This window comes from Ptychodera flava, chromosome 12 (genome assembly GCF_041260155.1).
Source record: "Ptychodera flava strain L36383 chromosome 12, AS_Pfla_20210202, whole genome shotgun sequence".
Lineage (NCBI taxonomy): Eukaryota > Metazoa > Hemichordata > Enteropneusta > Ptychoderidae > Ptychodera > Ptychodera flava.
Window position 1 is genome coordinate 36,895,894 of NC_091939.1, and position 13,823 is coordinate 36,909,716.

The 13,823-nt window shown below is 36.8% G+C and overlaps 1 protein-coding gene and 1 long non-coding RNA gene across 3 annotated transcripts in view; one reads left to right on the forward strand and one right to left on the reverse strand.

The window, feature by feature from the left end:
* Positions 1 to 956: 956 nt before the first annotated feature.
* Positions 957 to 7,935, reverse strand: LOC139145777 (uncharacterized). Its single transcript, XR_011555022.1, has 3 exons — positions 7,501 to 7,935; positions 4,142 to 4,270; positions 957 to 2,813 (listed from the first exon to the last, which is right to left on the reverse strand). It is a non-coding gene; the product is annotated as an uncharacterized lncRNA (long non-coding RNA).
* Positions 7,936 to 8,012: 77 nt separating this feature from the next.
* The window catches only part of LOC139145774 (TBC1 domain family member 22B-like), an 89,022-nt gene continuing 83,211 nt past the window's right edge, over positions 8,013 to 13,823 (forward strand). Inside the window, exons 1-2 of one of the 2 annotated variants that reach the window (XM_070717079.1) lie at positions 8,013 to 8,263; positions 11,914 to 12,224. In XM_070717079.1, the coding sequence (XP_070573180.1) occupies positions 8,181 to 8,263; positions 11,914 to 12,224 (394 nt within the window). In that variant the 5' untranslated portion in view covers positions 8,013 to 8,180. The remainder of the gene's footprint in view (positions 8,264 to 11,913; positions 12,225 to 13,823) is intronic. The other variant, XM_070717078.1, reaches the window with a different exon arrangement.

Consider the following 13,823-nt stretch of genomic DNA (forward strand, 5'->3'; position numbering starts at 1 on the left):
CAGCAAAAAGGAAAATGAATTAGAAAAAAAACAAGTGTTAAACTGAGTTCTACTGTGAAAATAAATTGAAACAATGTTCGCCGTTGTCAATAGCGACCGGCTGATAGCGCTGTGCTGTAGAAATTATGCTTCGTGGAATACTGTACACTCAGACATGCTTTTGGACCGCAGTGATCTGGTTTATCACTATGCATATACCAGTATACATGATACACTACATGAAAGCGGATAATCTGTTGGCATCATGTGAAAATCAAAATCCCCTTTTATCATACATTCTCATCAAGATAAACAACAATATATGAAGTACAGCATTTAGCCCTTTCAAAATATTCAGAGCAAATTTCTATCCACCGACTCTCGATACATTTAGGAAGACTATCAAAATTTCAGTGTTTAGTAGAGCACAGTGAACAATTGAGATTCTGTAAAATAGTCAACACTACTGTGTTTTGGAGTTTGATGCTACAGAAACCTATTTGATTGATTGATCGATCCAAAATGTGTGTAACAAAGCTATAGTAAAGTCACATATATACAGGGTATACTGGTACATAAAATATTTTGTATATATGGAGATATCTGGCCATTCATCAATCTTTTTGAGTACATTTCCTGCTACATGTTCTCACACCCCTTTGTTGGCTGTGCCTTACACCTTGCCAGTTTGAGCAAAGCAGAGCTCGGCTGGGAGAGTAGTTTGAAGTATGTGTTATATAATAGAAATAAAACATCCAAACTGGATTTAATTTTTGTTCCATGTTAACTTTGTCTAAAGTTCATCCGGTGATAATCTGGTAACAGTGTTCACAGCTTCGTAACTTGCTTGCTTTGGCACATTAGGCAATCAAACGTAACACAGGATAAAACTTCAAAGGACAAATACATGACACAGTAAAGGAGAAAAAGGAACCTTTGCAAAACCAGTTCTAACATAAGACCAAGACACCAAAAGGTTGCTAGTATAAATCTTTATTGGCAATACATATCATATTCAAATGTATTCAAAGAAAATAAACAATAGCAACAAGAGAGCTGTGCTGAGACCAAGAGGACCTTGTCAAGTATGCGCCATGGTAGTACCCAGCGGACTTTACCATTATTTTTAGGGGCGGCCAATGGATGTGAGGGACTGAATAGGCATGCTAATGGGATTCTATGTCAGTTTTCCTCTCTGATTTTCGTGACAATAACACTGGCTGATTAAGACAAATGAAACTGGAGAGATTATCGACAACTTTTCCGATATCTGACAAATGCCACAGTTTCCCTATACTTCTGTCACTTGGCAACGAGTTATTTATAGCCGTTAGACAACACGTTTGCTGAAGTTCAACTACGTTCTAGTTCAGTCAATTTTGTCAACTTAAGTTCAACTACGTTATTTAAAGCCGTTAGAACTTTTGATCTTGTGTTTATCCTCATTGTACAGATGTATTTGCCTAAGTTGAACTACGTACTACTCAACTAAGTTCTACTACACTAACATGATGCTGCTGTAATAGAAAGTGTGAAGAGAGGTGCCAAACTGAATATGCAATCCTGGCAAAAAGGGTTCTGCTCGACTTAAAAGGTTGTTGCATGTGGGCCAGTCTCTATCACTTTACACACACAGCCTCCTTTCTTACTTAGTTAACAGCAGTATCATGTTTACATTGGATAGATAGCAAAACCTGTCACTCACAATAAGGGTGGAAATAAATCCAGCAAAACGGGCAAAAAATGTGCCTGGAGAGAGACATCAGCAAAAAGGGAATATTAATTGGAAGAAAATCAACTGTTAACAGCTGGAATCGAAGTTCCACGACATGTCAGCTCATTTTGTTCAGTCAGCTTCACTTGCAAGGGAGAGCTGTGTAGAGAATGAGGGGCTGTCAGAAGGTCCAATTCCCTGCATATTTCTATCCAAGTATGTAACAATAATGTATAACATTTACTCACACGTCTAATTTGCCCGTGCATTCGGTTACGCTTTCATGATCTAAACCACCACATAAATATATTGGTAATATTTACATTTAAAGTATTATGTGTCTCAAAATTGAAGACTTACCCTTTACTCAAAGACTTTCCTCCAGGAAACTTTCAACTACATGTATTCTTTTTCAAAATCAACAATAGAAGTAGGGGCTTACCATGCAAATTTTGGTATTATGGAAACAAATTACCCCAAATTTCCAAACACTGGAAATTTAAAATGGACACCATGTCTGTTTTAAGTCTGTAGGGAAATTGAAAGAGGTTTATTCGGAAACATAGCTTGTGCAAACAACAGGAATGTGAAATATGTGCACCGTTAATGAGATCACTTTTGTTTTTTAAAGGGATATAGTCGTCAGAACTGCGCCTGTGCAAGTTTCTTGTTTACAAACAATGTATTTCGTGCACGATATCAAGATGCACCTCATCATCATAGCTGCAACATTTAAATTATATGATGATAGATTATGACAGACATGTTTTAACTGTCATCAATCACCATTGTGCCTTGGATACATTGTCGCCATGGGTCGTATGGGTCCCATACGACCTTGGAGCGCAGTTCCGACGACTATATCCCTTTAACATTGATTCTTCTGAAAGGTTACAAAACGGCTGAAATAACCATCACTGCTGTTCTTTAGAAATATCATGTTACCAAACATTGACACCAAACACATATGCAGAAACTGCTTCTTGTTGACAGCTACCAGTATTCATCATGTTACGTTGTCAGGCTAAATTCATCAATAGTTTGAATGACAAGCTTTAGATGATCCATAAAAGAATTAACTGCAACTCTCAGCACCCCAGCCTTCTTTGATCTGATTGTTCTGAAAAAAAAAATGAAAATTGAAACTTACAGATCAGAGAAAAGTGAGTTCAGAATTACTTACAAACTTCCAGAACCTATCATCTGAGTCATCTGATTTTGTCCGCAATGTTATTTTCCAAAATAAATGGCTAAAAATTTCATACAAATGACATCGCAAAACATGTTCATGATCATGGAAAGCTGACACACAAAACTAGATATGAACTTAAAATGTTCCTGTGTATCAGTACATATTGCAGTTGTTTGTAAATTGAAACTTTTTGACACAATTTTGCAACTATATTGAAATTGTTATGATCAACATCATGAACAATATTCACCACAGATTAGTTCTAAAATCATTAAGTATACAAATATGTAATTAGCTGAAACAAAAATACTAAATTTCTTCGACTACTGTGGTTATATCACTGCATTAAGGAAGTGCAATTGCCTTTGATATGCCTCACTGTGAAAGCCTATTAGATATGCAAATTATAAATTAGCTAACATGAAAATGCAAAATATCTTTCATTAATATGATATAATTATCTTATCATTATGCATAGTAAGTTTCATAAACTTTTGTAAAGTTCTTCCAGTCATATGTCCCCTATAGGGACAGTTATTTAAATATGCAAATTAGTAATAAAACTGAGCTAAAATTGCCAAATGACTTTCAATAATGTTATCATAGTGTCTTTAAAGGGACAAAGTCGCCATTTTTCATGAATTTTGTTTGATACGAAATGCTACTCATATTGTTTGGCATGCTGAAAGATACTGAATGAATGGGTGACCATGCATATACTGGACCCCAGTTTTATGCACGATACATGAAACCATCACGAAAATGAATTAATGGTCATGACCATTAGTTCATCTTCGCGATAGTTTCATTTAATTTTATGTACAGAGCAAGATTCGTCAACTTTGAAGTCAATCCAGGTATTATGTCCCTAATAAGGAAAGTTTGTCAAATATGCAAATTAGTAACAAGCTTAAGTAAAAAAGCCAAATAAACACCAATAAAATAGTAAGATGGCAGATATTGCAGTTTTGGAGTTTCTGATGTGGGCTGACAGACACACACACACACAGATGCTGCTGACTTACCATAAGCTCTCTTTAGTATACATACATATAGCAAATGTTAGCTAAAAATCCAATAGACCATTATGAAACAACAACTTCCTCTGAAACCATTGATTTCAAGTCCCTTTTATAATCGAAGATTGCACTTTGTAATTGTGATAAGGGGTTCAAAATGGTCTGCTTCCTCTACTTCAGCATCCTGGACAATACACTGTAAATGAGTGTAATATTTATGAAACATGGTAAACTTACACATACAAATTCTTCTCTTTCACTATCAATTGTTTGGAAACTTGGTCCTTCTTTGGTTCGCGATCAACAGTCAGTGATCTATGGGCAATCTCTGCATCATCTGAGCTTGTAAAGGGCACTACCAGATCACTGATTGTTCTGTGTTAAGTAAACAGTTTGTTACACTGATGTGATACTTGGTGCTTCAGAAAATTTCAAACTAAAGATAGTATTAGCAATGCAAAGAACAGGGAATGTGCTGTAGGCAATATATCTGCCTATAGTGTAATATATATTTCAGCAGTGATAACAGCAAATCTTGTCAATAGATGATAGCTAAAGGTTAACAGAAATCTAGCAAAACAGAGTGCATTAGACATGGTCCACAAATTACACACATGGGAATTATCATCTGTAGCACAATAGTGTGTGGACAGTGCCATGAAGAGATCAAGGATGCAGGGTGGGGATTTATATAATATATCCAAAGACTACTATTCACACATACTGGTATTTTACGGGAAATGGAGTCATTTATATGTGTGTCCAAATAATGGCCAATGTCTATTTGGTAGGTCCAGGAGCAATAAAATGCTTGCAGCCCTGTGTTATTTTTAATTTATGCCATTATGTGCATGGTTTATTGAGTGTTTCAAGGCTTTTCAGTGAACAATTTTCATTTTGGAAAAAAAATATTTAGTCAGTCAGGAATTATTGATGACAAAAAGCTTTGATTGATTATTAGAGTTGTCTTAGAAACAGAGGTAAAACAAGTACATTGATTGACAACTAATGTTGAATGATGTGAAACATAAAGATGCTTTCCCAGCCAAATCAGATAAAAGAGCTGTGCAAGCTGTTGTACATTACATGAACACAGTCCCTCCATCACCAGTCTTGATCCATGGCTGGTTTCTTGTAATAGAGCTGGATATGGAGAAAATGTTACTAACATGTTTATTTTCCCAGGTGAATACATCCAACGAGCGATTGGAGTTGCAAATGTAATATATGCAGAAAAAGAATTTTTCTTTTGCGCCTCTCTACGCTGAATATTTCATGTGCCTGTCGTCCCCCTAGCCTAGCCCAGCGTACATGTCAATGCTGTGTGTTCATGGCGTTGTATGTCCACCATGAACACACAGCATCATACGCAGGGCTTTGCTCCCCTAACTCCATTCTTGGTGTTAAATAATGCACATCACACTGACCAGCACACGTGTTGCGCCTCAGCTAGCTCTAATGGGTGTACCAACGGGGGGTGGGGTGGGGGGGGGGGGCTTGGACTTGCTCTGGGCCATTTTTTTTTGTTTCACATGGAATTTTTCTTCATCTGTGTGATTTCTGGCTTTTTTTTCACTTCCCCTCTCAGAGGAATCATTTTTTGGCGCACATACATCTGCTGTTCCTTTGCCAAAAATTTTAAGTAAAGACTTAAAGTAACTGCCTGTGCATGACTTTTTCACTTTATATCTGCTGTCCATTGTGGACCTAGTCAAGTATGCTGCCAAAGAAGTACCCAGGAGGCTGTACCATTATTTTTAGGGGTGGCCGACAGTTGTGAGGGGTTGAATACGTGTGATAATGGAAGGGAAGGGTTAGCAGTAGTGTGCTTGTGGCAGTAGTTGTTGTTTTAACTGTATATCTTTTTGGAGGATTGAAAAAAGGTCATAGGACACTGTTTCTTTTGAATTACTGCAAGAATACCACTATTGCTGAAGGCAGAGTGACCGGTGACCATCTATTGAAAAATTTGCCATATTTATTTCTGAAGATGTGAAAGACATATTCACTCCATGCAAATTTTATTGTCTTGTAATGTCTTTTGCCATTTGGCATCCCACTTCACACATTCTACAACAACCTTTTTAGTCAAGGAGAGCCCCTTTTTGCCCACAATAATATCTATTTTTTTGGCACCTTTCTTTACACATTCGAATATTATATAGGACTCATTCCTTGGTGTTGTGCCAGGGGTTATTAGATTAGAAATGTTATTTGTATTGATTCATAATTAGTAATAGTAAAGGATAAAATAGAATTAATTTTTACTTGCTACATACGTTTGTACAACAACTGTGCCCAGTTTACCCCAGTTTACCCTCTGATGAAAATAGTTCATGTACACGATACCCTGCACGATTTTATGTTTAACGTTGAAAAATGTTGGACATAATAATTGGCAATGTTTATCATGATAACTCCTATATTGTGTTTAAGAAGGGACGTATTGTGCCATCATTATCGTTGCACGACAAACTGTACTGCCCAACTTCCACTTGCAAGCTGAAAACTGGCAACTTTTGCATCTAGTTATTGACACAGGGTGCGTTTCAAAATTCAATCCCAGCATTCTTTGCGTATGTCCTCATTTATATGTACGACAGTTTTCTCTCTTTTTCTGTTTTTTAGGCGTGATAGTTACTATATTTTGTATCAGAGATATGGTGGATAATAATACTTACTGGCTATATATAAGAGATATTTTATTATGGCGTGTTATAAATAACACTTTGCACGTTTCGTATTTATTCAGAGCACTCAAAAAAACATGGCGGCACCCATGAAAGTCAGGCACACTTCCGTTTACTTGCATAGTATATTATGAATCTGTGCATGAGTAGTCCGTAAGCCGCTGGCGTGACTATTACATCAGCACTTGTTACTGTAGTTGAACTCAGTCGACTAATGCCACAGTACATAGTTAAACTTGGGCAAATGCATCTGTAAAATGTGCATGAACACAAGAAAGTTTTAACGACTTGAAATAACCGGTCCCATGCAGGATTATTGAACTAGTACGTTGTTGAACTAGGTTAGAGCGTTCAGAAGACATATGACTTATTGAACTAGGCAAATTGTCTAACAGCTATATTCAGTCCTCACACCTTTCGGGCACCCCTAAAAAATAATGGTACAGTCCACTAGGTACTCCCGTGGTAGCATACTTGAGAAGCTGAAAGTCCGCAAACTATTTTATTTTTCCGCCACCCTTGGCTGGAATTTTTTTTAAAGGCAACCTCTTGGATCTTTTCCCCCCGAAATCTTCCAAGCCCCCCTCAGAATAACACATGGCCCATCACTAATGCTCCATAATCAATCATGGACTCTGCATCTGGAGGTAAAAAAAAAGACTTCACAAATGACAATCATTGAGAAATGAATCAACAAAAGTCAAAATGCCGCAGCCTCACACTAAGGCCTTCGATAGACTATCCCACAGGGGTCCGGAGTTGCCGGTGTACATGCATCTCTCTCTCTATGCATGTACACCGGCAACTCCGGACACCTGTGGACTATCCAAGCAACGCTGCAAACACCTGTCACGCACACGTCCTGTGCCAATGCACCAAATTCTAAGTTGCACTAGAGAAGGATACCAACTGAAATGTGAGGCTTCTGCACCAGCGTTATCTTGATCCCCGTTACAGGCCATTCCGGCGTTACACTTCTCAAGATAACTGGCAACTGACATCACGTCAGAAAGGTTGACGTTGGATACAGAAACAGAATCAGAACCACGGAAAAGGTTGCTTACTTGGAAGCTGCAACCAGCATCAGATCGGAGATCCAAGCCTTTGAACTCAAAGTTCCAAGTGCAGGCCACAATGTTGAAGTTGCAGAACCGACCAGTGTTATACTAAGAGTAATCAGAAATGCAGTTTAGTCTGTACCTTGACAATTTCTCTGTCGCTTTGGAAAAAGTTGCAGTACGAGTAGGAATCTTATTTAGAAGTGAGCACAGGAATCCTTTACAATCCAATTCGGATTATCATTCGCCGATCCCATGTCTCGGTCCGTGCCACGCGTGGGTCCGTACTTTACTGCTAGCTGTGCGGCGGAATGACCGTCACAACAGCATCAGAATCATATTCAGTTAATCCCTGCCTCGTTATGAAGTAGAATACTGTGTCGACGTACAGCCAAAATGGCGGACGTTGTGTGAAGAAGTGTTGTGGAATTTAGTTTTTGTTATCTCCACGATCTCTGAAGAACATTGATCGTTGATGTGGGTTACTTCAACATAAACTCATGTTCCAATCTCATACTAACACGAAATATGGCTGCTCTTGGGCTGAACTCGGATACGAAGAAAAGCAAGAAAACATTTTGGAAACGCACTTCTGACAAAGTTCCGGGGAGGTAGTGTATACACACAATTCTTCATCTCTACAGATCACAGATGTTTCCGCTGAATGTCTCAAACATATTTTTGTGTTTGATCGAACATCTTTCATCCCGTTGCGGTAAAGAATTCGTCAGTTTTCTTTCCGTAAGATACATTTCAGTTTTGGGCAATACAGCATTCACTACACCAATATCTTTCTCTCGCTTTAACCTAACCTTGTATGTTATAATAACAGGCTAGCCCTACGACGAGTATGGCCTACAACTCCGCCTCAGGGGAGTTGGGAGGCGACGTAGCCAAAGCCGGACACGCTCGCCATATTCGTAGGGCTAAATGACAGGCATTAGATTAAATGCCATCATCGCGTCTCGCAGTCCCCACATTTGATCAAAGCACACATGCAGCAAACAACTCTATTTTCTTTCAACTTTGCTCCACGAGTCTTTGAAAAAAAATGATTCAGACTGGGTCAGTCAAAAGACACTGCCGGGCAACCCAACAACCCAACACGGAGAATATGGAGAAGCGCCGTGAACCCATGTCAGAATCCACGACATTTTGTCCTTATGTCGCTGATACAACAAACAGGGGATGAGCGGCACGGTGAAGCTGTGAGCCGTAATGATGATGCACTGGTTTAACCAAAAAATCCTGTCCACAACCACACGCAGGCTACCAAGAGCTGTAAGAGACTGAATATCCATGGTTACATTCTGATGTATAAATATAAATCTATAAATTTTGAACACTGCTAGTGTGTGGATTAGCTACAATAACTCTAACCTTTGGGTTGCGATGTGTTTTGATGGTCGCATGTATACCCTTCGCTGTTATGTTTCAGCATGTTTGAAACACAGCCCAGTTGTTCAAGTTGTTCGTTGAACTGTTTTCATTAAACTAATGTCACATGTACATCGTATAATCCAAATTGGTAGTGTAGATTTATTGAACTGCTCATCATATTTTGTAGTCAGTTTTTTCATCAATAGAGTGCGGAAGTGAAATAACGCATGCAAGTACAGCCATTACGCAATTTTACCAGACGAATGTGTATGCCGTACGCGAGGAGAAAAAAGTTACCGCAAACACTGACAATAGACATATTCACCGATGTCCAAATACATATCATAATACAATCACGCATCCTCAGCCTGATACACATCCTGGCCGAGCATGAAAAAATACGTTGTTTAGCTTTGGGACGGAATATACAAGCGAAATACAAATCCTTTTGAAAGACTTTGAACAGTATACCCTGCTGTCCTGGTTTACCCTTGCGCTTCCTTGGCATGTTCACTCAGCTTAGTAGATTAGCTAACATTACGGCTTGCTACCATCTACACCTTGAGCTGCACATGGACTTGTGATCTCAGATGACATCACAAACTCAAGATTTACAAGATCCATTAGAACAATGGCAGCCCACATGATTGACTGATAAGCTTGCATACAGCCTATAAATCACTGTCATTGTCATCTTGTTTTTTTTCGTGAATTTATTTTCTTATTTGAAAAAACTACATTTTCTTTCATTTGTGGCGAGGGGGCACCACGCCCCTGTTACTTTATTCAGGGAGAACACTTCATGTAGTAATAGTACAGTCAGAAGGGCTGCAAAATATTAGGGTTTATAAAGCGAATGTCTACCAACTTTTGTAATTTGTAATATTCTGACTTTGAATGCTGTATATTAGTGATATAGGAGTTTGGATTATTATTGTCTGTATGATAGATTTCAACTTCTGTCTCTTGTAAGGGGATGCAAAATTTTTTTATTCATAAATTTGTCTTTCAAAGTCGATTTTAATGAGTTTAGCAGACAGTTGCTTGTACAATGCCATGCTACTTTTTTTGTCTGTGGTAGTAGAATTTACTAAGAAAGTACTCTTTTATCTTGAGGTGTACAAGCAATGCTAATGATTTCTGAAAAGCAGACCCACTCATTGATTTGTCCAGTTCACTACTTACTGTACCGTAGACTAGTCTGTAAAGCCTCTTTTATTTTTTTCTGTTTTTTATTAATCCTTTTTATTAATATTGTTGCCTATTTTTGTCCATGTCATTTTCTTTTTAATTTGTTCTTTGTACTTTTTGGTTTATCGTTTTATATGGTTGATTTTTTTTACAATGCCTGTAAATAGGCATCTGGCCCATTAGGTTACCTAGATAGATACAAGAAACTGGATAGATAACTAGATACATAAATAAACAAGTAAATAAATAAGTAAATAAAAAAATATAAAAATAAATAAACGTGTAGTGTCAAATAAACTACCAAATTGAATGACCTAATTTTTTTCATGGGAATTTTAGTCTCTGTATTTGTCTTCATATTGCGATCGAACTGGATGCAGACATCCTGAATTTTGAAAAATACATCAGATTGTCTAAGAACCTGAAATGCTTCTATAATTTCTTAACAGTTTCCTTCACAACATTTTCAAGTTTTTGCAATTCTTTAACTTCTTACAAACCCTCCAGTGATCTCCCCAGGATTTTCTGATAGAGTGGCGGCTAATTTGCATAACAATAAATGTAATTGTTATGGTAATGGTTTCTATTGTTTACCAAAAATTATAGAGTAGCGGCCACCACTCTATAATAGCTCTGGGGAGAACACTGCCCTCACAATGAAAACAACTGTATTTCAGTTCTTTTTAAGTTCTTTATAAGCCTTACCAACATGGTAGATTGATGTTACCGTAAAAACCCTATCAATTCAACCAGAAAAAAATAATTACGAATTTAAATTAGTTGAATCATTAGAAAATTATCTAAGCCAAAAATTTTAGTGGTCCAATTATTAGGGATTTCAACTGTTTTTGACAATTCATTACCATCTTGGATGATTGAAATATATCAATAAGTTCTGACTTAGACATTCTGTGCTGTACATTGTATATTTCTATGTATTTTATCGAAAATAAAATGTTCAAAACAGGTTGTCATGATTGGTTGGTTGAATTATAAGAGATTTAGAAAGTCCATCGGCAGTCCAAGTGGTTGAATTAACAGAGTGGTCAAATTAATTGGGGTTTTTACGGTAGTCTGCTGCTTTGCAACACATGGCCAAACAACACCACAAGTGCAATCAACACAAACTTGTCACAATCACCCTTTTCCTACAAGACAGTATTACTTCCCCATCTGCCAAGTCATGAAAAAAGTGGTATTGACTCAAAACCATATGTATTTTAACCCACTTGGCTTGGTATGTATGGTTGTTTTAGCCCATAAAATTCATGCTTACAGAACAAGTATCTACCTTTTAAGGGGCCTTCAAATGTTCAATTTCTCGTAAAAATTCGACATATGGGACCTCATATGCTTCACTAGTTTTAACCAATTTGACTTGATAGTGAAATATGAACTTTGCAAGATAAGGGTTAACACAGACTGAGTGGTTTGTAAGAATAAGAAAAACCTTGATAATGTTTGTTTTAAATTTCTGTGAAAGTCTCCTTGTATTAAACAGTAACCAACAAAGTTTTTTGTCTCTATGATAGCATTTGCTGAATGAAATGGAGTTCATAGTGTGGACATGGCTGACTGCAATGTTACTCATGAAGTGTGGAACCATGAATGACTTGATGAATGATATAAGTAAAAACAAAGTGTATGTCCAGGTGCATCCATACCCTATTATTTTTGTTTCACTCTTTAGCATCAAACCAGTATATGGAGCAAAGCATCCTCCAACAGAGGCAGTAATTCAAGCTAGCATCGGGAACATAGATCAAAGTAAGAATCGTAGCAGAAGAGCTGATTCCTTTGCTGATTTTGATAATAGTACACTTGATGCTTGGGATGATACTGACGATGAGTTAATGTTACAAAAAACGAGACAGTTATCTGTTGAGGAAGATGTCTCATCATCTACAAGTCGTCAGAAACAGGACATTTCATCTACAAATTCTGGTAGTGTTGTTGCCCAAGCAAAAGCAATTGATATAAATTCAAGTGCTTTATATCAAGGTAAGAATCTTTTCATGGAATTAATTTCATACTTATTGTAGCTTTCATATTGGAACAAACATGATAGAACCTCATAACATGATGAGAATGGCAATTGTTCAAAACCATAGACTTTTCGCAAAGCATTCAAATTATTTTGAGGATAAACATGTTTTTAGACAAACTGAAAACAGTATGAATGTTATAAATAATCAACTGATTGTCACTTCTAGAACTTCTAGACTTTTACAGTTATATAAAAAAATATTCAACCCTTTAACTGCTAGGCATGTTATATGCCATCTTCCCAGTTGTTTGAAAACAGTTTGTTTATGTGCGCACAGAGGCAATTAATGCCTCTGTGTGCATAAACAAACATGATTTAGTAGGAAATCACATGGTGTCTTGTCATTATTTCTGACAAAAATCATCCTTACCTGCAGTCTTCACCACAAGGGAACTAACTTTCTTACACATGAAATATTATACCTAGCAAATGTAAGACTGAACTTTTGTCCCAGTCATAACTTAAATACTGTTGATCAAAAGTCATGCAATTTGGTACATGGCAAGATCATTGAAAAATCTAGATTTTATTAGATTTGATCGGTGTGGTCTTTATGATAATGGTAATTTGCATTATTAATGAATTTTGCAACCCAAGATGTACCGTACCAAATTTAAATGTTACTGTGCAAGCACTCAATCTATTCTTTGATGTAGCTATGATTAAAGTTTTGTTGGTGTTGCTTACAGACTGTAAGCTCATGTTAAACTCATTGCATATTGGGTCGTACATTGAAATTCAATACACAGAATTTGATCAAACCTGGATTATGTTTGTTCATACTTAATCTAGATATTCTGAAAGTTTGATGAGTGTGACATGCTGATTAAATGCTCATTCGCATATCTGATGATTTTCTGAAATTAGACTATATATCAGAACTTATTGCTCTGATTTCAACTGGACCTCTTAAGCATTGTTGCTTGTACTTTAATACTGGTAGGTGGACTTATACTGATGACATACTTACTTATCTACATTATTTGCATATTTACATGATTAATATACTTTAATATATATGTATGTATGTACACGTAAGTATTTATGTCTGTATGTATGTCTGTACATACAAATGTATGTATGCTTACTAGTGACACATTCTAGTGCTACATTATTTTGACTTCAATCATATTACCTAAATTACAGGTTGGAACTGTGTCATTTACAATGACTTGTTTTGAAAAAACTTTCAGGGGCAGTAGGCAGCATTTAAAAAAAAATTTATGAACCAGCAAAATTTCCAACTTTCACCTCGTTACTCATGACTTGGAGTCTAGATTTTACGTTAGTTGATATGCTCCTGGAAAGTCCTTGAAAGTTTGTGGAAAAGCCTCTGGCAAAGTCCTCAAAAAGTCTGTGAAAATAAAATTGAATCCTGGAAAGTCCTGGAAAATTGATAATCCACCCACCATTTTTGCAACTGACAAGATGATTAGTCATAATATCCTAGAAATGTTGTGTAAAATGTTATAATGTAAAAATAATTCGGGGGAAACAGTATTTTTGTCCTCAAAAAGTCCTTGAAAATTGTTACAGTAACTGTTGAGTTAAAT